Source organism: Onychostruthus taczanowskii, unplaced genomic scaffold (genome assembly GCF_017590055.1).
Source record: "Onychostruthus taczanowskii isolate IOZ18803 unplaced genomic scaffold, ASM1759005v1 scaffold37, whole genome shotgun sequence".
In the NCBI taxonomy this organism is placed as follows: domain Eukaryota; kingdom Metazoa; phylum Chordata; class Aves; order Passeriformes; family Passeridae; genus Onychostruthus; species Onychostruthus taczanowskii.
This window is the reverse complement of record NW_024501126.1, coordinates 8,355,281-8,381,516: the sequence shown is the minus strand read 5'-3', so window position 1 is coordinate 8,381,516 and position 26,236 is coordinate 8,355,281. Positions and strand designations below refer to the sequence as shown.

At 39.1% G+C, this 26,236-nt stretch overlaps 1 protein-coding gene across 3 annotated transcripts in view; it reads right to left on the bottom strand.

The window, feature by feature from the left end:
* Positions 1-26,236, bottom strand: part of TRIO (trio Rho guanine nucleotide exchange factor) — a 247,931-nt gene that overhangs the window by 24,443 nt on the left and 197,252 nt on the right. For all 3 annotated transcript variants that reach the window (XM_041411853.1, XM_041411854.1, XM_041411855.1), the window contains 5 exons: positions 10,412-10,704; positions 8,627-8,797; positions 3,592-3,687; positions 1,575-1,723; positions 771-837 (listed from right to left, as the gene is read on the bottom strand). In XM_041411853.1, coding sequence (XP_041267787.1) covers positions 771-837; positions 1,575-1,723; positions 3,592-3,687; positions 8,627-8,797; positions 10,412-10,704 — 776 coding nt within the window. The remainder of the gene's footprint in view (positions 1-770; positions 838-1,574; positions 1,724-3,591; positions 3,688-8,626; positions 8,798-10,411; positions 10,705-26,236) is intronic.

Genomic DNA, 26,236 nt, shown 5'->3' with positions numbered 1-26,236 from the left:
CCTTCTTTTTTTCCCCTCAGTGGTTCTATTCTTAAATAGCCAGGCTTGGTTTTGGTTTGCCAAGTGTATGTTTTGATGCCCAACATCTTCACCAGAAATTATGTTATGATTTAAAAAAACACATCTATTCAGACTCCTAATGCATCCTTGAAACACTGTAAAAACACTATCACAATGCTGATCTTTCTTTCCCTCCCTGCCTCCAAAACAGAGTTTAAGAATTAAACTATATTAGGCTAAAATTCACTGTCATGCTCATTCTTTCTACTCTTCCAAATGCCATTTGCTGGTAGCTGAAGACTGAGGGGAGATATGTGATGTTATCTCATTTTACAGCTGGGGAAGCTAGGAAGTCTAAGGGAAGCCTAGTGGTAGGAGAGGAAGGAGGACTTGCAAATCTTGGATAGCTGCTCTGTATGCTGAGGTACAATTTTTTTTTTTTTTAAATTTAGATGTGCTAAATAAACCCACTATCAACTAGGATAACATTAGGCGAGATGTAGGGATTAAAAAAAAAAAGACAAAGAACTACACTCGTCAAAAGAACAAGGTGAACACAATAACAGGAAAAAGGAGTAAAATGTGATGTAGCATTTTTATACATTAAAAGCTTACAGAAGGAAAAACTCAGAATGCAAACTTTCACATTTTTAGTTTCTTCCTGCGTATCATTTTGAAAAACATAGTGAGGTTCAAGCCACAAAGGTGGTTAGTACCACATTAAAAAAAAAAAAAAAAAGAAGAAATCAAGAGAATGAAAAACATCATACCTCAACTACATAGCCCAGGTCTCGCACATAATCTCGCTCTGTCTCCACTAATTCCTGTAAGACATAGCTACAGTGGAAGGAAAAAGGTGAACAAATATTAAAAAATTAAACAGATTTTTCAAGAGGATTAATGGCATACAACTTTTTTGACATTTGCAGTCACGTATGTTTGATATACAGAACTGAAATGGAAGAATTAATGTACATTGGTTCTTAGCAAGATACTGCTTCAACTTTGAGACTGGACAAGGCTTGCTTCTGTTTATCTAAAGTCTGACGTTTTCTTAAACATGACATTAAAATTAAACATTTAACTATTGTTTAAAATAAAATGCTATTATTTTAAACAATAGTTAAAATATAAAATATTATATATTATATAAAATAGCTATTATGTCTATGGTCTCTTAGCTATACGGACAGTTATTTCCACACGTAAGTTTAAAAAATTTGAAACCAGGCATGTTTTTATTCTGCCATGGTAACAGTTTACTACTATATAGAGAAATTAAGCCTGAATTGGATTAGAATGAGGGCAATGACCTTTTTTTTCAAGCCTAATAGACCTTTGGACATTTAAAGATTAGCATATTCCCAAATAAATGACAATGACATGCAGCACAAGTCAAACACAGGTATGACTAGAATTAAAAATCACAGACTGAATGTCACAGAGAAATGTGACTACATGCTTGACATCTAATACAAATCCTCCCATTTTGACACTAACAGCTTCTGCTGCCAGTTCAAAATAAGCTTGTAAGAAAAAAAAAAAAAAGGAAAATTGCAAAAAACTGGTCTTACTGTCGTCTTTTTAAGGAGCTGGATTTCCTTTCCTCCATCTCATCTATGGGTGACGAGGAGGATAGAAGGGAATTATCTGAAGGGTTGAAGGACGGACTGCTGCTGTCACCTTGATCTACCAACAAGGAACTTGGACGGTCCTCCAGAGCCTGAGAAGGTATTCAAGACAGTCAGCAACAATGGTTTGTTTCTCCTTTATTCACATTCACAGAAACATTACAAGCTGCTGTATAGCAATCTATGGGAGATCAATTACTTTTATGTATCTTGGCAAAGCAAGTCACAAGCCTCCAGGAAACCAGGCAACAACATGGCTTTCCATGACAACTGAGCCTCTGAGACACATTTGAGAAGCACATCTGAGATGACAGTCTTCCCTTCACAGGATAATAAAGGAGCTGAACTGGTTTGAACAGCAATGGCTAAAAGGTGGACTCTCCTGCTCAGGACGCAAGTACTTCTATGGTGGGAGTGGCACAAATGTGTCATCACGGCCAGGGATTAAATGGTATTTGTCATATTTGACTTCTGGCATATACAAGTTACTTTCAACAATAAATGGGACATCTTTAAAGGAGATTTTTACGATGTTACATTTTTAATTAAAGAGAAGTGGCGTTCTCTGTCAGATGTTTTGGTGATCTTAATAAAAAGCCAAAGTAGCATCTCAGTGAAGAAAATAATGACTTCTACACTGCCAATGTTGTTTATGAGCTTGTTCATATCCTAGAAAAAAAGTCCTTGTATCCTCTTCTAGATACACTATCTCCCTTGCATGGGCTCCACAGGCTTCTGATTGTATAAAAGATGAAAAAGCAATAGGAGGAAATAATATTAATATCTTCTATGAAGTATTTGTTGGATTTCTCTAATTCAAGCCCATCATCTTGGATCAAGCTACATCTATGTTTCACATTTTCCTTGCATGTGATACAGCCTTATTGCAAGACACATTTACTTCACCAGGGTGGGTGAATAGCTATAATCTATTTTCTTTCCTCACAAAAAGTAAAAACCAATAATGATATGACTAGCCCAAAACCCACGGGAAGCTGAACCTTGGCTAAAACTGTGAAATGAGAACATCTCCCACAAGGACTTTATGCATGGATCATTAAGTTATATCCACTGCTAGGCAGCCTGAAATACACATGGACTACCAAACTTTCCATTTACAAAAGACTGTTGAATTTTCTCACAGATTACTTTGTATTCACCCTTCTGGTGTAAGAGAAGTAAAAAGCAAAGTTAATACCCAAGAGAGTACAGTAATTATTTTATGCAATAATGTAATTTACTCTGAATGAGAGAGCAGAAAAGAGAATTTCTAGTTCTGAAAGTCAAAGCTGCTTCAATTTAGAATGAACCTGGAAAATATCAACCTCTGATAACACAGGGCTGCAATGCTGCAATTCTTTGCATTTTTCACAAAGGCACTTCCTACTGAGCCCAAGAGGGGCTAAGCTGCAAAAGCTGTGTTTAAAGGTTTTGAGGAAATCCAGAATTGCTGAGGGACCTCCTGAGACTATATAGTCCAATCTCAAAGAGGGTCAGCCAGAGAAGTTTTTCCCAAAATGGTCAAGCTGGATTTTGAATATAAAGGCCTTCCTGGAATTATGCATATAATGAGAACCTTCAGAAACACGAAAACTTTAAAACATGTCAATAACATGTTTTAAAATTTTAGTCTAAGACCCTGGGTCTTTGCACTCATTTTATTAATAGGACATTTTCTTTTGACTATCAGGACATACTCAGTAAATTTTCCACCATCTCCTCTCTTCCTCCTATTTATTGCTTTTTTTTCTCCTCTACACTGCCATTTACCTATTCAGCAAATGCTTTTTTACAAAAGAGTGTGTACAAAATGACCCCATACATCAATCTACAAAGTGACTTCTGAAACAGACAGCAAATTTTACAAGTCAGTGTAAAACATGCAGGTTTTCTTTGGATAGTGAGCTGGGACTTGAAGACACAAGCTCTTTAGACAGGTGCATCTGCTGGTCAGTCTCACCATTTTACTTTTGACGAGCTCTTCAATGGCACTGACGAGTTCTGCAGCACTGGGCGTCTCAGAGCTTGTTGGCCGCACCAACAATCGAGATGATGTCTGTGCAAGGACACAAAGGAAGGAGAACCCCAGAGTTAGCCCAGTTCTTGCTTAATGATCAAGAGACTTCCTTCACTTCTCTGTCAGACAAAGGTACCTGACATGTACTGTCAGTGTCATATAACACTAAGATCATCCCTTCCAACCTGAGCAGCTGGAGTTGGAAGTTTCAAGTAAACCCCATAGAAGTTAAATGCTGGGATAAAAATTCCTGTTCCTACATGCAATAGAAGTCGAGGAAATATAATTGCTGAAAATTCCTGGCAAATAGCTATGAAAATTGCCTGAGCTGACCCAATGGACAACAGTTTGTTAACCTATTTTGTTGCTGCTTAAACAAAGCAACAGCTGAAGAACACTAAGAGAAATCAAGAAGACTTGAAATAAAGGAGGAAGCATTATTATGTTAAGAAAATATATACCAGTAACTCAGGGGCATTTACTTTTCTAAAAGAGCTGGAGTATATTGCCCAGATTCAGACGGGAAATTGAGCTCACCATTCCTTGTGCCATCCATTTTTCCCAATGGTATGTGTAGAGCACAGAAGATCTCTGGCCTCATAAGCTATAAAATGCCAGTTTATAGATACAACTGAAGGTAAAAGGTGTTCACAGTAAAGGATTCTGGGAGAAGGCCATTAAATTCAGCCTCAGTAATTTGCAAACAGAGTTGTTTGCACATTACATTTATCATTTAGTAACTGGAAAGTGGAAACAGGGTGTAATACGAACTGTACTTCATATTACGAACAGCACAGTGAGCATCATGCAGCACAGGGCAAGCTGTCCTGCAAACGTTTCCAACAAACCAGACAAAGAAGCGGCACAAATAATGACTCAACACAGGAGGTTCTGCTCAAACCAAGCGAAAGAAAGAATACACAGATTTTAGGTAGTTTGCCTTGTATTTGCCTTATTTGGAAAGGAAAGCAGGGGCTGGGTAAGCAAAGGAAATACAGATAACTTTAAACGGAAAGATACGGGAACTGAGCCAAAGCAGAGACAGAACACAAGTCAACATAACGCTGCATCAGAATTTACAAAAAGAGAAAACAAAAAGCAAAAATAATTAGTTTCATATTAACACAGCTGATCTTGAAACTTTTAATAGTGCTTATCCAAAAATTAAATGCAAACAACTTTTAAACTGCCACCAAATGCAAATCCATGACGTGCGCAATGATTCTGCTGAATGAAAGAATGCATATAGTGTGCAGATGAGCTCTTAGGGGAGAAAATGGTTGTGTTATTTAGTGCTATTAGACAAATCAGCATGGCCTAACACAGGACGTTTGCATGCACACTAAGAACTGAGCAATCCCACAAGCTGGCCTGTCATTTAGGCAATTTACATGCTCCTGACATCTGACTGTTGACCAGGTTTTCCACAGCTTGTGCCTGCATGTGTGTTTCCACTTTGGATGCAGAGTTCAGCTTAGTCTTAAAAAACACTGTCAGTGTTGAAATCAGGTTCTGGTTATGGTCTCTTTTATTGCTCTGTTGTGGTATGTGAGATGTGAGGTAAAACTTCAGAACTGTGATTTCCAGTGCCTGTGGTTATAGCACATATAATCTGAAAAAGAAGGAGCTGCATAGATAAAACTTCTTGCTGACTTTCCTGATGATGCACTCTGGGAACAGAACACATCCCTTGCACAGAAAAGAAGGAAAAGCTGGAGGGAGCAACTGAGCTCAAGTACATATGAGATGCTGCTAAGGGCCCACAGCAGGCTGGGAAGGGAAGGAGAAACCCAACAAACAGGGAGTTTCCAGCAATGAGCAGGAGCTCTGGAGAGGAAGAAATGCTTGCAGGGAGGCAGAGATGATTGCCAAGTTTCTGAGGTCACAGAAAGGAGGAGACATTCCTTGAGATCCGGAATAGCTGAGCAACCCAAGAAACCACCCAGCATGGCAGGAATGTGAAGAAGGACTCCACCCAGAAGGCAGACAACTGGGAACTTGTTTGCAAGCCTTTTATTGATCAGTAACTCTATCAAGAGAGCCAAATACCTTCTCCTGGGTAAAGTTTTGCTCTGGCTTCTCACTTCTGTGTTCCAATAGAGCATTTACTTTAGGTGATAGAAGCTGGTGGTGTGTGGACTGCAGGGAGGCACACACAACCTCCCAGGATGCCCCATGAGGGGACCTTTTGCCTCCCACCATGAAGGATAAATATTGCGTAATAACAACACATTGCAGAAGAATCACTGCTTACACGCTTTGAAAAATTATGGTATAATATTAACTTTACCAAGTATTAACTTCTCTGAAGTCTCCTCTAAATGTAGTTTCACCTACTTTAAAGACTGTCCCACCATGCATTTACTGATGTGGGTGCATGTTAACCTTTTAAGAAGTTGTGCTGGTTTTGGCTGGGGTAGACTTAATTTTCTTCACAGTGGCTGGTATGGGGCAGCATTTTGAATTTATGCTAAAAAAAGTGCTGATAACATGGAGATGTTTTTGTTGTTGCTGAGCAGGGCTCACACAGAGCCAAGGCCTTTCTTGCTTTTTTGTACTGCCCTGTTGGTGAGGAAGCTGGGGGTGCTTGGGAGGAGACACCAAGGGGTCTCACCAGGACAGGTGACCCCAACTGAGCAAAGGGACATTCCAGACTATGTGACATCATGCTCAGCATAAAGTGGAAGGAAGGAGGAGGAAGGGGGGGACATTTGGAGTGATGGCATTTGTCTTCCCAAGTCACCATTATACCTGATGGGGCCCTGCTCTCCTGGAGATAGCTGAACACCTGCCTGTCCATGGGAAGCAGTGAATTAATTCCTTGTTTAGCTTTGCTTGTGTGCATGGCTTTTGCTTAATCTCAATCCACACGTTTTCTCTCCCTGATCCCACTGGCAGGACAGTAAGCAAGCAGCTGGGTGGTACTTGGTGGCTGGCTGGGTTTAAATCACAACAGCAGTGAAAATATAATTTACTGGAGATGGAAAGCTACTTAAATAGTCTTTCTCTACTGTGGTACAGGTCTGACTTTGCACCAGAAATACAGAGGTAAGCAGACACTAGCTTACAAGCATATCCCTGTATGTAAGTGTTCCACTATGTAAAGAAGTCTATAATGAAATTAATTTTTCTGTGGAGAACTTTTTAGAATATTTGTAATCAGTTGTTTTCTGTCAGTGAAGAAACATGCAAATATGGCAGCTCATCAGCAAGAGCTTAACATATTTTCACTGGCATTATTTTCATCTTATTTCTAAATCTAAAACTGAGATTGTTCTAGCAAGAAAACATTCTCTCAGCTCTGAAGGCTGGTCTATTTTTGCTTGTTTTGTTTCAGCAATATTTCCCAATATATTAACTCTTCAACTCATATATTACACTTTGTCAATTCAGAAGGCACGTAGGAATTGAATGCACACAGATTATAAGAACCAGCCATTTTGACCCTACAAACAACAGCTTCAGGAAGGAGTGAGATTCCCACTGAAAGGTAGTGTTTTTAAAATAAAAAAAAAATTAAAAAAAAAAAAAAAAAAAAAAAAAAGATCCACAAAAGCTATGAATAACATCTGCACCACTGAGAACAGACAGCAAGCAATCACAAAATTCACTAACAATATTCGGTGCTGTAGATTACAATTTTACAAAATTAAAACTTTTAAGGAGCAAAATGGCAAGAAAAGAATGTGCATATTTGCTGCACAAGTCCAGATTATTTCCATTTTAAAACCCCTCTATTTCCAGACTTGATACTTGTCCCTTAAATGTCTGATCCAGGTTCAAAATTGAAATAAACTCTCTTAATGTCTGATCATCATAAAATTAAAGAAAAAAACAGATCATACACAAATAAGATTCGCATCATGCAGTTACTACCTACATCCAGTTTTATTACCGGTGTGAAATTTTTACTGTCAATTTTAATGTGCCTTTGTTTGTGAAAAACAGATGGATGATGTGCTGGTTTTGGCTGGGACAGAGTTAAATTTCTTCACAGTAGCTGGTATGGGGCCATGTTTTGGATTTGTGCTGGAAGCAGTGTTGATATCTCAGGGTTGTTCTAGCTATTGCTGAGCAGAGCTCACACAGCACCAAGGCCTTTTTTGTTTCTCACCCCACCAGCAATGAGAATGGGGGGGCACAAAGAGCTGGGAGGGGACACAGTCAGGACAGCTGACCCCAAGTGACCACAGGGATATTCAGACCATATGGCATCATCCTCAGCATATAAAGCTGGGAGGAAGAAAAAGGAAGGGGGGGGAGATTTGGAACAATGGCGTTTATCTTCCCAAGTCCCCTACATGTGATGAAGCCCTGCTCTCCTGGGGCTGGCTGAACACCTGCCTGTCTGTGGGAACTGGTGAACAAACTCCTTGTTCTGCCTTGCTTGTGTACATGGCTTTTGTTTTACCTATTAAACTATCTTTTTTTCAACCCAAGAGTTTTTTCACTCTTTCCCTTCTGATTATCCCAGGAACAGTGGAACAGTGACTGTGTGGGTCTTAGATGCTGGCTGGGGTTAAACCATGACAATTAATACCCTTCTTTGATAATTCCTTTCTTTCAGGCATGCCTCCCTTCCCTCCCCCTGCAACCCCCCTCCCAAAAAAAAACCCAACAAAAACCAAAAAAACCCAAAAGGTATGGTTATAAAACAATTAGACTCTAATCACTAAATATGGCATCACTCAAAGTGATGTAAATCATCCTGTGAGCACACAAAGCAGCTTATTTCCACAACTAAAGTTCCAGCAGAAAAATTTCTACACTTGTGCTTTTAAAATAGAGAAGGATTTAATTCACGCTCTCATCATAGAACACCCTTTTAAAATTGTCTAGAGGGCAAAAGCGATTACTTCTGTCTATCATGAAGCTGTATTATGTACAGTTTTGAGACCTTTGGAAGAAGAAGAAAAAATCTGTGCAAACAGAGGTTATCTCATCACGTGAAGCCTCCCCCAGGTAGTCCTGCTCCTACCTTGTCATCCTGCGAGTCGGGCTGGAGAAGACTGTGTTGCTGAATTGCCATGGGAGGAGGGAGCGGCACAGCATCTGCTCCCTCTTCGCCCTCCTCCTCTCCGCAGCTCTGCATGCCTGAAGAGGATGACTTGGAGAGAGTGCCACTGCTCAGCCCCTCGTTCCGACCTCTCTGTAAGTAACATCAAGATGTTCAAGCTCTGTTATCTCACCAGCATGAAACTTGTTATCACATGCTCGTTTTAAGACTATCCTGTAGTTTCAGCCCTCTCCCAACAAGTCAAGATGCTCCTACAAACAATCCTTAACAGAGGGGGAAAATGCAGATGCCAAAGACAGTTTTCAATGTCTGGTAAAAGCAAAAGAATTCAAATACTAAGAAAAAGACATTCAGCTGAAATTTACTACAGGAAAGTGTTATGAAAGCCATGCTTGGTTTCCAAATTCAGTTCTGCAAAGAGAAATCTGTATCTCTCTGAAATATGTATCTTGCTCTGTATCACAGCAAGACTTTTGGAGGACATAAAAAACCCCTATTACAACATGAAGTATTTAATCAATTATCCTTTCTGTCCCTCACAAGGAACTCTGATTTCAAGTACCCGAAGTTTAATGTATGATCTCACAGAATAATTTATCTACCTTTACAGGAAGACGGCATAGATGGTTACTTTTTTCCCCTGACTTTAAGGCACTGGCCTTGAATTTTTCCCTTCACTCACAGAACTGCACAATAACAGACACTGCCAAAATGGTGTTACAACTTCAGCACAGAGGGTCTCTTTCTACAGCCTGACATTCAAGGTCAGAGGCCAGTATTCATTCCTAACCAACATCTCTCAATTCATCATGCTGCCAAGTCTTCCACCTTCCCTCTCCCTACACTTACTGTGCATCTTCACTAGTGTTCCAAGCATGTAGAAAAATACGTTGGGAAGAAGAAAAAAAAAAGCAGCAATAAATAAAAAATTGGGCAACTGAGACTGCTTTTCTGGATGGTTAAGTACCAAAACCAATAGTCAGAGTCAATCTAATAAAAGGGAATAACATGCACCCAGCTGTGCCCTTGGAAGCAGTAACAACACATTCATTTCAGCCTGAACTGTAGGTTTGTAACAGAGAATTTGGCTCTTCTCTGCACCTAACTGGAGGCCAGCTTTGTTCATACAAGAGTCCCAGACTTTGAAGGAGAGGGAGATGTTTGTGGGAAGAAGGGAAGCCCTCAGTAGACATCCTTGGTGGTAAAATTTGGAACATTTCACAATTTCCTTCTCTCCGATGAAAACTGCCATGCGTATTATTTGACTAGTGGTAACTGGCCTGGATCATAGAGCCAATAATTTTTCTGTGCTCTGACTCTTATGCAAGGTGCAATTAGAGCTTTAAGCACTTAAGCAGCTCTCCCTACACTTTCCCTGATCCATCAACAAGAAAAGCAAAGGAAATACAAAATTACCTGATTATTCCCAGACCTTGAAACACCTTTACTCATTAAGCCAATTTCCTAATTAGCATAAGAGAGTAAAGCCAAAGGACAACTTTTTATTCTCCAGTTTCTCTTTTTAAATTATAGGCGCTTCACAGAGCTTCACTAACACTCTCAGAGGGCACAAACTCCCTGGCGCAGGACTGGTGCAGAGTACAGGGATCAAGGATGAGCATAGGGCACCTAACACTCTGCTCCTGACTGCTGGACAGTCAGGTGAGGAGACAACCTTCACCTGACAACATTTAGTTCCTTGAAAAACATATGCACAAGTCTTGGGAAGCTGCACTGAGCACTTACCTCTTCAACAGTTTCATCTTGTGGGGTTGCTGCACTGTCGTCGGAGTCCTTCTGAGAGCCTGCATCGGCACTCTTACGCACCTCTCTGCTCTTCTTATGCTTGTGGGCCAGTTTTTTGACGTGCCCATCTGCTTTGCCACTGCTCAGGCGCCTCACAGGACTGGTGAGCCATTTCCTCAAGGTGTTGCCAGGGCGCTTGGGGCCCGGGGAGCTTTGAGCACCGATCATGTGGGGCTGAAGTGACGTTACGGAAGCGGGAGGACTGGCATCATTGCTGGAGACCGAAAGGGAGTCTGGAAAAAAGAACAAGGGGAGCACTTTAAAGCTGAAGCAAGGGAGAAACAAGGCAAATGGATCTTTGTAGCAGGCACAGGGCCTGCAAGGCCTCCTTGGAGGTCAGAAGCCTGAGCTAGGAAATGCCAAGTCACGATGACCTTAGAAGGCCCTCTCTTCTGCCTTTCGGACCCTGCTTATCTCCCTGTAAGCCTGTAGGTCACTTTTCCCTGACCCTTTCTATTGGACAGTTTCCAAAACCTCTGTAGGGTATAAAAACTCCTAATTCTGCCTGGCTCGGCAGAAAGAGCTGTCACTGAGACCCTTAGTGGGAGATCCTAATAAAGAATCCTGCGGAACCTTATACAGCGCTTCTCCTCTCTCTCCATGCGTCTGCTGCCTCGGCCCAAGCAAGCCAAAAGAGCTGATAATCACACAGAGCTGATAATCACTAAAGGGCTGAAAATCCCTTGAGCCTGGTTGACTGCCTGAAGCTGGGAATGACTTGGGAGATCGGACCAAGTACCTGAGCCTACCCTGAGACTATCCTGGCCTCGGCAGTCCACCGGGCACCGCCCGGCTGGAACCGATGTATGTAATAATGGATATGGAATTGAATTTATGGACAAATCAATGGGATTTTTTTGAGGTAACCTGGCCTTTAATGACACTGCAGCTATCAGTGTTCATGCTGCACATGGCCATCCACGCATAAGCACCATTGATGTGTTAAGAACAGTCAAGCTTCATTAAGTTGTTCCTGCCTCAACTATAATTCCTTCTTCCCACTGCTGATACTTATTTGATAGTGAATTATACTTTCCATATGTCATGTAACTTTATGGAAGGATATGCTTGCTTTATCTTTCAATGTTTATTGCTTTGAGCAAAGATGAAGGGTAACAATAATTGCCTCAGTGAGATAAGCAAATCATTTTTCAAACACCAAATTTAATTACAAATGCTCCAATTACTTCCGTTATTTATATATTTCCCCTACCCTTGGGATAGAGGGAAGAAGAAAACAGAAGACAGTTAAATGTTTTGTCTTTTGCTTAAATTTTCTCTGAGTTTTGGATTTGTTTTGTTTGTTTCTTAAAAAGGCACAGGCAATGTTTAAAAGCCCACTTGCTGAAATCTCAGGATCAGCAGTAGTTCTCAGCATGACACGCTTGAAGTTCTGTAATGAAACAAAGGATAACCTTTTCTCAAGCCGTAGTTAAATGTGCATGAGGTCAAAAACACTTTCCCACCAAGGTTCCTGTCACTTGACCAGGACTGTATGCTTATGATGAACACCCACTGGTTAGCTATTGTGAGGCTAGATTTCTTTTCTTCCCCATGCAGCACAATGTTGTTTCCCCCAGCAATTATTTTTTCCTAAAAATACACTTTTTTGGGGGGGGGGGGGGGGTGTGAAGTGGGGGCCTGGAAACATTCTTGTAACACCACTCTTAGAAATATTGTCTACCACTCGTGTATTAGCAAGGCTATCCTAGGTTGTTAAATATGGGGTTTTTTTCCCCCTGTGTATGCACTTTTGCAGACAGATAGTTTACATAAGGACGACATAAATGATGTTTTGTTGAATGTTTCTACTGCTGGGAATTAAATGCAGTGCTTGTGCTCCTTCTTGAAGCTTGACACAGATGTTCAGGTCACTTCTTCTGGCAGCTTTTTCCTAAGAGGTGTATTGCCAGTCTCACCAGAGACAGTTTGAATTTTGGGGAATAACATGGTCACACTGATGTAGCAAGACACTTAATCATAAACATCCAAATGCTTGGATCCACACACAAATATGTGAGGCTGTTCCATTTCCATGGAGCACTAAGAGCAAATGATGGTTTTGAATGGAGATGGGGAAAGAGACATAAAAGGTGGCTATAAAAAGATGGGACTTGTTATTTTTCCTTCATGTTCAAGCTGTTTCACAAAGGGCACGCCTTCCTAGGAATCCAAAATGTGATCTATCATGCTGTTTATGAAAATGTTTCTCTGTTCCAATAAAACCCATGGCATGTCACCATTAAGATACATCAGCTCTGGTGCCAAGAACATTTGTAGCTTATACTGTATGAACACACACATAATAATTGCTGCTAACCACCACTTTCATCATGTTTCCACAAAGCTGAAGATAAATTTATAAAGCATATTTTCAGTCTAACAAGCTAGCTGCTAACTCTTTAAACCAAGTCACACCTGCAGAATTATCTTCCAGCAAAAGCTGTAGCTGTTGTGAGCATAGGTAAGGAGAGTTCACACGGTGCCATTAACCTGGCTTCAAGGCTTTAAGTAATGGGCAAAAGTAATCAGCAAAAAAGCAGATGCAAAGCAACACTAGTTATCTTTGTCTCTAAATCTTGGGAGAGCAGTGCTAAGAACTGCTACATTATTTTCTTGCTGAAGTGGAAAGCATAAGGAAGAAATTAATTATCTATAACAATGGTTTTCAACTTGCAATCTGAGTATCCCCCAAGGCACTGGGATTACTGCTTAAGGGTTCTCAGCGCATATGCAAGAAAAGCAAGCCCACTAGCCATCAGCATCAACATCATGACAGATTTTTTACTTTATTAAAAAAACTCTTATCTGCTTATTAAAAAAATTCCAAACAAAACTTGCAACCATCTGCAATCTCTCCACAGGAATCCAAACAATCCCCTATAAAAGCTCTGTAAGAATTTAGTTTGACCGCTCTTTCATGAAACTTATCTTTACCTTTACTGCATCATGCATTTTAATTATAATCAGATGCCTTATTTCAGAAATCACAGCAAACATCAGCTGATAGGTATTCCAATAAACAACCTTCTGCTACTCTGCTAGTGGACTACAGAAGATGAGAAAACAGTGGTGGTGTACTTGTAAGTTTCTTAAAGCATAAACTAAATGCCTTGTTTCCAAAACACCAAGCTTGAAGATGTTATGACTACTCAGCCAAATTTTTCTTTCATTTGTATATAGTTTTCCTCTTATTAACAGTTCATACAAGGTTCCTTCCAAGCAAGTAAAATAGAGAACATTCACTCATTTACATAAGAAGAAAAAATTAAAGCCTTTGCAGAAGTCGACCATGTACTGTTTTGTATTTTTATATCTGTTGCATTTCTTTCCTTTGCAATTACTTCTTTCTAACAAAAAGGCAGCGTGGTGGTGCAGTAACTGATTGCATACAATTGACTTTTACATAAACATGCCTATTCCAAAGCATGTAACATGCCTCCAGTTAATAAACCCCTTCTTTTTATAAAGTGTGTTCTACCTCCTCATATTTTCACACATCCTTTTGACAAGCTACAATTAGCAGCTACTGAATTTCTTATAAAACCAAACAGTACGGGACAGTGGCCCTGAAACTGTGGAGGGCAAGTATTTTTGTCCGACGGTACTTCTGTTGTACCACTCCTAACTCTTAACCCAAGTCAGCCATGAGTTTTTGGGCAGGAGGAGGGAAAAGAGCACAGAGAAGTAAGTAGACTGCGCTCAAGCAGAGAGGATCTAAGAGACAAAACAATGTAAACCAGACATGTTCCGCAGCACATACTTCAGCCGTATCCTCCCACACAACATTAGTTTTCATTTGGCGTGCAGCATGTAACTGCTTCTTATCTTCCCTTCTGCATGACTTAATACGAAATCCTTACTGAAGTATATTATTAGGGCTCCAGGGAATCACAACAGTGGACATCTTGTAAGTAGTACATGGAAATGATAGCACTGCTCCACTTTGCTCTTTAAAGCTTGAAATCACTCAGAGAGAAGGAAAATCACAAAGGTTGGGGACCTTTGGAGATCAGCTAGACCATGGCCACTGCGGAGTTTACAGGGTTGCCTCCAGGCAGATTTTAAGTATCTCCTGCGAAGGAGACTCTACAACCTTTCAAGGCAAACTGTTTCAGCGTTCTGCCAACCTCAAAGTAAAGCAGCTCTTTCTTATATTCAGACCTTTCTATGTGTCAGTTTGGGCCCATTGCCCCCTGTCCTGTCACTGGACACAGAAAAGAGCCTGGACCCATCTTCCTGAGACCTACCCTCAAGATACTTGTGTGCCTTGAAAACACCTCTTTTGAAAAGAAAAGAAATAAAAATACTATAAAAGCATCAGCCCAAAGATCAAATTTTATTAAATAGGGCATTAAAAAATAGAGATTTAAAATCATCAGTGTTAACCTGAAAAGAATACCAGCCCACTAGGTCTCTTCAGAGATCAGAGCTGACTTTTTGCCCTTCCTTAAATTTGCAGAAAACATCTCTAAAACCTCATAGCTGAGTTAACACTTACTAGAAATATTCCGTGTCAGTGTCTTCCCAGTGAGACCTTATATCATCTATTTTCCCATCCCAGCCAAGAGGCATCCAGATTTTCTACTTACTTGCTCCCATCTGTTTCCTCAGAACCCCAGTAACAATACTAAAGCACAGTCATGTACAAAACCTGGGTGCCCATGTTCATGTATTTATGTAGAGGCATTGCCAGATTGAAGCATTAGGGAATATCAATATCCAGTACAAGCATTTTCAAGAGCACAGAAAGACCTTTCACCTTCATTGTGAGAAGAGCCCCATGGAGTGTCTCATTTCTCCCTGTCCCATCACTATAAACTACTTTATCTATATAATTAGGGATACAAACTTGGTTTGATTGATTACCATGCTTAGGACTGTTTATACTAAATCAGCTTTGTTTCCTTTACAACTACATAGAAAATTGTTTTTCTAGCATTGCTCAAGAATATTTTATCTCTAACATACTTCCTCTCTAAGAGGAAAAAAGGACTATTCAAAATTGAACTGAGAATAACTTGGAATTTTAAAACCAAAACAGATGGAATAAATTTGGGGTATGCTAACCCCAAACGTGTTTCAAGTACAGTAAACTTTCTAGTGAGAATCAGACTCCCTTTTAGAAAAAGATAAATGAAACAGATGGACATCTTGGAGAGATGAAAAACCCAACACATATATAGCGATCACACACAGCAACACCAATCCAACAAGAAACCATTGAATTTAATAAAACCACTCCTTGTTCAAGTAGAGAAAGTTCTGCAATTCAATGAAGTAAAGCCCTAATGGATGGGCTTTGTTTTATAATTCATAGCCACAATAAGAGAAGAAGGCATTTAACTGCCATTTCCCTGTAAGTAAAAACCACATATGTTGCTCTGGTAGTGAGGTCAGAGGGTTCACTCAGAGTCCATAAATATATTTTTGAAGCTAAAGGGCAGGCAGCATGGGTTCCTACCCCCTCAAACTAGAAGATAAAGTTACCTCCAACAAACAGGCAAATTTTTGAAACGGGAAGGGAAATGGGAATTCTCATTCTAGTCCCAGCTTTCTTAACACTAGAAACATGCACATCTGTGATTAATAAACTGCTTTTTTCCCTAAAAAATAAATCAGCCATGTTAAGCTAGTTGATGACTTGAAAGACTCTGCTTCATATTAACTATTTCCATATTGCTGGTTTTTTGAGTTTTACTGCAGGGGGCTACAGAACCCATGGCTCCTTTACCTACAGAATCAAACTAAATCTGCTTGATGCTCTTCACCTCTAAACACAAAATGTTGCAAAATTAAAAATAAGAACATTTCAGAGTCTTTGGACTCTAAAACATTGATGGGCAAAGACTGAAAAATGGAGCAAAGCAAATCTAGTAACCCTGACTGGTATATCATTCTGCCACTGCAGATCTGCCATACACCATGGACTTAGGGAACAAAAATTTAACCAACCAACCAATCAGCTGATCAATAAGATCTGCTGCAGGTACATTATGAGTGTTAGGGGAAAAGCCTGTTTCTTGGTACAAAACACAGAGAGCACAAATCTACAGTGATTCACTTTAAGGTTTAATATGCAAGGTGGAGTTGACAAGCATCTAATGACAAAAGTTCATAAAAGCCAGCCTGCATACACAGTGATCACTTGTTATTAGATGAGATGAGGGAGGCATGGAGAAAAAAGAGTGCAAGGATTATTTTAGTCATAGACACAAGTGTACTTTCTGCCTGGAAACTACTTTTGAATAAGAGGTTACCAATCTGCCATGAACAAGACCATTCAGATAATTTTGTATGGGACAGGAATTTAATTTCTCTCCTTGTTGGGAATCGCCTTAAAAATATCCTTGCTGCCTATTTTTTGCAAACCAGTACTGGATTGTACATCAAAAGGCATTAGATGTGTTTCAGCTTTTAAAAAGCCCTGATAACAGCAGTTACCACTTAAAGACAATGCCTTAAAGTATTATCAGCCTTGCAAATAGGGCATTTCCACCATGCCCTTTGGGAAGCACAGATTTTACTTGCGAGGTAGAGTGGTATAACTTGCATAAAACTAGTTTCTTAAAAAGATAATTTAAAAAAATCACAACATGCAGAAAGATAGTACTCAATACACAGAAGAAAATCCCTCAATCATATTTGTGTCTGGAGTGGAACAAACAGAGCCTTCATTTCTAGTCAGCCAACCTTTCTTTCATTTATTTCAAGTTATGCACTACGCTGAAATACCAGTTAGTAATCTTTTAAGTAAGTGAATAGACAAAAGAGTTCAACTCCTTAGCACATCTTCCCCGATTAATAAATTACCTATTTTAATTTTGACTGATACAGGCACTAGTCTGGAGCAGTTTGATTTACATGCATGCAATAATTAAGTTTTCCACGTCATCAAAAGCTGATTATCTTGACATCAAATAGACTGGAATTCTAAGCTTGAGGCTAGATAGTCTTCAGCTTCTCTTAATGAGATACTAAACTGCCCAACAAGCAATTAAAAAAAAACCCCAACCCTGTTCCTAAGATTGTCGTCTTAATGATTTCCGAAAGTCTTCCTAATATTGAGAAAAGTCAGTCAGCAGACATATTTGCAACTGCTCTAGAGAAAAGAATCAAGAAAACCTCTGATTAAGAGCAAAAAGAGCACTGTTCATTTGAATTTAAAAAATAGTGGCATATGCCTCAAAGTTTTAACACACTTATATTATTGTCATGTTATTATTTTTTTCTTAGTATCTTCTCCTGCCTTCCTACCCCACGCATTTAAAACCAAGTTTTTGTAACCAAGGTTTTCCAAGGTTTTACATTCAAGCTTTTAACTAGTTTCACATTACAGAGTGTACACAGAGAGAGCTGCAAATACAACTGCTATCTGTGAGCTAAACACCATCAAAATTCAGATGGGAAAAAACCTCCTCCTAGAACTGCTGGACAACTTTGCATCCCACACTTGTGTTGTTGTTTTTTGGGGTTTTTAGGCAGGAAGAAGGCATGATAGTGTGCCAGAAAAAAGCCCTCCCAGGTTAACAAAAGTAGTTCTGTTTGTGCTTCCTGGAATTCAGACTACAGGGAAATAAAACCTCAAGTCTAAATCTTGTGTACTGCTACAAGCACAAGGCAGCACTGCAGAAAGGGAGAGTGGACTTTGTGGGGAATTTCATTCTTTGTAGTAAGTTGCTATTCTCTCCTATTTCTGGAGAGAAATACGTTTTGTGTCACAAGTAGGAAGTATTAAGATTTAGACTGCTGAAGTTTAGTTTCCCTGTTTGTGAAAACCACAAGCTCTTAATAGATTAAATCTCAACTTTCCTCTATCCACTTATATTTTAATAGAGAGTGTCTGGATTTCAACTCTATTCTTTTGGCCACCTGTTTGTTCAGATTTAAAGACAGCTACATCCATGTGCCTGGCAGGACACGCCAAGAACAGATTTATGTAATTTAGCATAAAAATTTCTCAGTCAAGTTCTCACTCTGTGTCTGTGTACTGAGCCATCCTCTTTACAGATCAAAGCAAGGGGCCTGATTATTTTAATATGACTGTATCCCAATAGAAGGGAGGGTGCATTTCCCCTAAACACTAACTGCACAGGCACTTGCATGCTTTTATGTAAGAGTTAATGAACAGAAACATGTTCTAATTTTCAGGCAAAGGTTTCTCCTTTTTGTGCACCTCCAGCAAGTTCCCTCAGGCCAGCTGGGGCCATCATCCAGTTACTCATCTCTTGCACTTCACCTGTGCCTCCCCTTACAGGACATCATTTTACATCAGTGTGAAGGAGCACAGAAGATTATTTGCTCTGCAGACCTATAATAGGCAAGATTTTCGGTGACAGATTTAACTCCCTCATAGGTGCTGACATATACCACATAATGTAAGAAAATTAAGGTGACACCCTTCTTTGATTAAATAGTTGAGAAAGCTCTTCAGAGTAAACAGTGAAAGAAAATTAGAGAAATACTGCTTTTCTGTATTAGCAAGCAGGTTTTCCCACAGTACCAATGTATTTTCCGTATTTTGATTTAAATACAGTAGCTTGTAAGATCAAATTTATCAAAGTTTCATATAGACTCTACTACATTACTCTTTTCCAAAGCACAGGCATTTTTGAGCTTTACTACAGAGACACTAATATTTTAAAATGTCTGTATATGCTATTTGAGCTAGATGCCAGTATCAGGTATATATCCAGCTATTACAGGATGACCAATGCAGAAGATCCAATGAAGGCAAGGCCCAATCACCCCTCCCTCCAGAAGAATGGATGGACAGGAATGACTGTTCCAGGCCCAGGGCTGCTGCCTCCTCAGTACCCTGAGCTGAAGGAGCTATGCACAGCTGCTCCCCAGCACTGCTGCTGCTGAAGAGCTGAAGATCTCAGCACAGGAAGCTGTGGAGGGCACAAGGCAGCTACTGAAGCAGTGGGAGCTGGCAGTGCTCGCTCTCTTCCAACTGCTCCATGGCACAGCACTCCCCCCGCCTTTGACAAAAAAAAGCAGCCACCCAGTGCGGAGAAATGACATCTGAAGCAAAGAACGGAAAAGAAGGAAGCAGAAACTTTGGGCCTGGGCCTCACAGGCAGCACTGGTGCTTAAGACAATAGATGGAGTTTAGCTGGCTGCTGACAATCCATCGGCCTCGTGCTCACCATGTGCAACCCACCTCCCAAGAGCCATGCTAAGGGATGCCAGCAGCAAAGCTGCAGCTCAGCTCATGGTAAAGAGCTGTATGTCACACACTACGAATGGGAGCCACTCCTGACAAGATTCGTGATGAGCAGTATCAGATTTTAATTGGGGCAACTGCACAATTAATTCTGCTCATCTGTTACTGAGCTGTAGGGGTTTTATCATCTGCTACTCTAATTTTTGCCGTAAATTTTTGCTCAGAAGTGGATAAAAATAAACTCTAGTCCTAGAAATACAGCTCTGAAGCAGCAGAGCAGCTTATCTGATATGCCTTGTGCATCAGTCCAGAAGAGGAAGATTATGAACAGACATGAAACAAAAATGTCCATATCAATAGAGATAACAGAACAGCCAACCAAAAGCGGGTGGAAAAGGATGCATTCAGCAAACCCTCAGCTCTGCTGAAAGCAGAGAAAGCTGTAGAGGAAGGGAGGGAGAAGAAGCAAGTCTGCAGAATTTGCATGAGGAAGACTGATGATCTCAGATGTTATTTAAAGCAACACATGCCATCCTTTCCTGTGCAAAAGCTCAGCAATGCAGGGCATCCCAATGGAAGGAATTTATCCTACGCAGATTTTAAAACAGCCCCCACTACGTCAAGCGAAAGGTTGTATACTGCTAAGATATTGCAAAAGCAAGTTTCAGCAAGTCTGATTTCCAAAGGAAATAGCGAGACACAATTCTGCTGTACTACTGAAATTGAGAATGTCCACACAGATAGGGAGGAAAATAGCTTCCACTGCTTTACGTAGTCAATATAAACAAGTCCCCAAAGGCAAAAACTAATTCCACACAAAATCTGCATAAATGCTGAGCCAAAAGTATTTTTTCCTTTTGTCCAGAAGTTTGAAAAAAACCTGGAGCAAGTATAACCTCTGCCATGTATTTACAAATGCGCGACCTCTAGAAAATGAAAGTAGATGCATTTTACTCTCTCTTGAAATGCCTTAAAAAATTCCAACACATGAGAAAACCTCCAAAAATTCTCTAGTAAAACTGACAGAATATATGATGAGTCAGTAAACACTTTAAAACACAAAGGGTAGATACTATTAACAATTGCTAAGCATACCTTCAAGTGTACTTGTAAAGTTTATAAAGAGATGGTACACAGTGTTAGTATTAAGTTACAAAAACAAATGAACTTAAAGAAATAATGTCTTTAGCAAATTTCATTTGTTTTAAACCCCTAAGTTCAAACTACTTGTACTAAAAAAATACTTGTTTCCTGTTCACCTACTGCAGTTACACATTAACCTAAATACACATAATAATCCAACAGCAATTTTAACAGCCTTTTTTTCTTTTCCCCCCCATCCTCTTGATTCAAAGCAGAAGAGCTCATTAGAACAACTAGCAATTGTTTGGAGCCACAGCTTTAGCAACAGCTGTACAAACACACCAATCTCAAGTTAGGAACTCTGCCATAAGCTCAATAATAATATACTCACACTGTTTAGCTTTGGGGCTATTACAGTAACTTTGGTCATTTTCTCTTTCCAAATGTTATTCTGTTGTAGCCCTCAAAAAACACATTGAGAAAGAAATTTAGGGAACTGGGAACCAAGATGGAATTTCTAAAATAGTGATAAAAATGGGTCCTCTAAAATTCCTATCTATAAAAAAATATGTTTCCTCCTTATCCAAATAATGATATTGGTGATAGGAATTCATTATACAATGATGTTTGCTCCTTACCCAATTAATTGATACTAGTGATAGAAATTAATTGCACAAACATTACTTTGCATCGTAAAATGTTGACCTTTTTGGTGCACACACTGAAGCCCTTGTGGCCATGCCACTGCTTTCAGCCTCCCCACTGTGTAATGAGATGACTGTAGGTGATGACAGACAACTTCCTCTCAGTGCAATCCCACCTCAATACCTACATTACCAAGAGCAGACTTAGATGACAGTGATTAGAAACTGAACTGGTTTTATATTTTTTCTCTTCAGATGGGAATGTAACCTGAGCAATACAATGAGAGCACATGTGATTTTAATAAATGTCGGTCACACTGGAAATACAAGGGTTTTTTTTAAACAGATTCATTGTCAAGGTTGACTAGCAGAGAGCTGTTGAAAGTCATTATGCCTATCTGCTGCAGAGATGCCTTTTCAGAATGAAGTGTTTTAAGGGATTAGGAAAGGGGAAGATACTGCTCGACAAATTCATCAATTTTGAATACAGACTGAGTTAAAAGGGGAAAGATAACTCCTTGGTATACAGTATTTTAAAACTACATATATAGTTATAAAGTATATAAAAATACATTGTGTATATACAGTATAAAGTATATTATAAAATATTTTAAAACTATAAATTAATGGAAGATGTGACATTTTATCTCAGTGTGCAATTCAAATACATGGAATATGGAATAAAACACTGAATACTGAAAACAGAATCATTGCCATGTTTGTTAACTTGATTACAGTCTCTTCAAGAATAACATATGCACTGCTGAATTTTCTTTGGCATGATCAAGCCCATATCATGCACATACGAAAAGCTACATTTTGTCATGCAAATTTTCCATTGTTTTTATTTCCTTAAATTTTCCCAATAAAGCCTCAGGAGGAAGGTGATGCTGTGAACTGCTTTGTTCACCAAGTCATCTAAATTCCAATTCCTCACATCATTCCCCAGCTTCCATCCATCTAATATTACTTAAGTAGCCACAGGAAAATTATGTGATAAGATCATGGGAGAGCTGTCCAAAATTGGTTTGGATGTAGGAAACAAAAGAAAAAAAAAAGTTAAAAAAAAATTTTGAACTTCTTTTGAAAGGCAATTAAAAGGCAATAAACCAGAACTCTTATTACTTGCTTTAATTAGACACGAAGCAGAGCAAGGGAAAGAAATCTGCAATAATTTCTATAAAACAATAATTACTGCTTTTCTAAGTTATAGACTCAACTGTAAGCCTAAATTTAGGGGCAAATAAGTTATCTGGTGGAAATTATGAAATTTAGTTAGCTTCTATTAATTTTTCTATTGAAAAAAACCATTTATTCTTTTCACCAAGTCCTCAGCATTTCCTACAGTGCCTCTAGACAGCTGATCTCTATGAAAGTCTTCTTAGGGCAAACTACTCCTCATAATCTCTAAGCTGGATCGTGTCTTTTTGTAACCACTCACTCAAGAAGATTGACTGGAGGTGTCCAGTCCCATGTCCAAATGCAAGGAACCAAAAAACTAGGTTAAGTGATTTAGCAAGCATACTTAACTATTCTCTGTGAGGAAAAACCAACCTTTGCAGGGGAGGATTGTAAATGTTGATGATGCTGTCTTTTCAAAGCAGGATGGATATACTTTTATCACCCAAATTCTGTTCCTCTCATTATCTCTGCTAAAGGAGAGTCAGCGCAAGCCTAGATGAGGAAATTCAATGGATTGTTACAGCTGCTTGTTGCTCTGCTTGAAAGCAGATTATGAACACATTGCTCATTACTAGTCTTGCAATGAGCACCTAGAGGAAACTTTCATTATGTAAGGTGATAGACCATTCTTATGCTGCTGCTTCACTGAAGTAATTTGTTTGAAAGAGAGCTGTAACACAGCAAGAGGGAAATTAAGCTGAACTACAAGTTGGAACATTTGTTCTTTGCTCAGATTAAGCCCATCAATTCTATACAGATTTTTGACCATGATACAAAACCATATGCATCACATGCTTAGATACAGGTATTCTCTCAGACAGCTGACAAGGAGGTAAAGATGCAAATATATTTCTGGTATGAAATCAAACTCCACTCTTCTTTCCAAAGTTTTATTAATATTCCTTCTGGTCTCTCTCTGGGAAATACTAAATCTCTTGGTATTATGCTCATATATATGCTCATAGGATGTTCCATCATACTTTTGAAGAAAAGTCTAGAAATTCTTCCTTAAGTATTTTGATTATGCTTCAATAGCAAAACACAGGAATACAGAGATCTTAGCAAAATCAAAAAATACTTCTATATAAACATTTTCTTCCTAATACAGAAATGGAGTTACAATTCCTTATTACTTATTGTAAGATTGAATTATAAACCTAAAGCATACATTTTCCTTAAATCTTTATTTTAAAGTTAAAACTCAGAACTGAGTAGCTGGTTTGAGAATAAGCTGGGCTAAAAGAACCATTTAAAATTATTCTGTTTTCATGCAGTACTTATACAAAGTCTGAGTAGAAAGTGCTGCAGTGGAGGGAGCAGACTTTTGAGGATTAGAGGCAGAAGGCTCCCTGGGGTTAACTCCATACGCACCTCTGATCCACACTGCTGCTCAGTCTTGACTTATTTCAAAGAGCAAGTAACCCACCTAAGAGCTACAAAAATGGCCTTTTCAACAGACTGAAAAGTCCGGTCCAACATATCCAAATTAAAGGAGAAAAAAGTCAGAAGCAGTTGAGACGAAAATGTGGATAGCTGTGGATCTTATCTGCTCACTCAGAGCAAAAAGTCTCAGATCTTTATATTTACAAGCAGAGATGGCAATTATGAAAGGACATCAGTACTTTTCTTACTAAACTCCTATACCTCATAACATTTTGCTGTTGTTATTGTTTTTGTTGTTTGTGGTTTTCCAAGGGGGATATCGGAGTGTAGGAGGAGGGAATGGTGTAGCATTTTCTACAGGATCTACTCCCAGGTCTGGCTGTCTGTGTGAGTGCTGGTGTCGATGCACAAGAAGCAGCTGGATCATATGTGCAAGCACAAGGTAAATAAACTAGCAGTACCTGACATGTAGCTCATTTTTTACTAACCAAGAAAACAGCACCTCCAGCTAACTCTCTGGCAAGTCCTGCAGCTTAATGATTCGGAAAAGCCAAGAACAAGTGAGTAAGGACACAGAGGTCAGGAGAGCAGCACCTTTGTATGTGTAACTTTATAGCTGCTACATGAGCTCAGTTTAAGGAGGATTTTTGTTGCATGCTCTTTGTGGAGATAGAAAGGCACACACAGCACATACTTAACAGCTTCCATCTGTATTCTAAAAGAATAGACTTTCAAAGTGTATATGTGAATCTATGCCAAGAATTACACCAACCCATTAGTAATAACTGGACTCTCCCACTGCATCCTCTGAGTTCAGTCCTCAGAGATTCTTATCCTCTCTTGGACACCATTTGCTAACAATTACTTTACAGTAAAAGCATCCTGTTTTATGGATGAATTATTTCTGAGGCTTGATATATCATAAAATGTTATGAAAGAGGAAAAAATAAAGATAGTTTGACTCACATACATTCTTTTTTGCCATCTACTGTACATATAATAAAGGTATTTCTTCAAAGCTAATTCTCTATTCTTTCTCTACTCCTACAACCACCTTTCCCACTTCAAAACCCGGCTTCCAGATGGTTAATAACTTCAGGAAAATTTGGGGGTTGTACATTTATTCCCTGGATTTTATCCATGAGATTTGCCTCTCAAATTTCCCAAGTGAAATATAGACTCACATGATCCACTTAGGGACTAAAACACATACATGCTATTGTTTCTTCCAGCTCATAAGGTAACTGAAAAAATATGTTATTTTCAATATTCAGTTCCAGATTGAAACAATCTCTCCAGCTAGATAACCATAAACAACTTCAGTATTTATCTTGTCTCTCTGGTCTCATATGCAAAGCATTTTTAAGTTACAGAAATGGGTGGAATTACCATGAGAATTGGTTTCCTACAACCAACACCACTGCTTTCTCCAAGTGATGTCAGATAAAGGCAAAAATACAATACTTACACATTAGTTTTAGTAGTTTCTTGCCAATTCATTACTCAAAGCCCTATTTTCTTTCTCCCTATATCTGAACTCATTTTTCTTTCTTCAGACTTGATGCACAAGTGGGGAAAAACCTCAGATCATTTAATTATCCAGGAATACATAATTATTAATTGTACATGTATTCTAACATTTTAATGAAAAAATGTACCAAACTTTGTAATTAGTTAAAAAAATCTTAAACAATGTCGAAGTCTTCTACAAATAAAATCATGCACTAGAGTACATTCTGAATATTAAGCCTAAATCCCACATTACCAGTTAAGTTTCAGTGCCCAGTGATACTACAGATACAATTTTCACACAATATTCCAGTTCAAGAGATGGCATAGCTACAGTTATGCTGGGATGCAAGTAAGCTTTGTTCCCTTATTATGAAAGGCTATTGAGCCTCCTTACGGCATGGTCTGTGTGCATGGACATCTGTTTTTAAGACACAGAAAGGGAACAATGAAGAATGTTTGTGAAACCATGTATGTTTGCCAAGCAAGACTTCATATGTGTCTATGATCTTAATTTATGATCATAATGGAAAGCATCTCACTGATAGGAAAAGACTACACCCAGCACTTTATAAAATGTGTTTTGTAAAAATTATTTGGAAATAAACTAACCACTGCAACACCAAGAGTTTAAAAGTGAAGCAAGGGAGCTACAGCAAAGATAGGAGGAGAATGCAAAGCAACATGAAGGCGAGAAGACTGCTGCCGTGCCATGAACAGACCTCCAGCAGACTAGGCAGTCACAGCTCTCAGTGAGCACTTGCTCTAAAATATTTTGCTGCGGAACATTCTGCC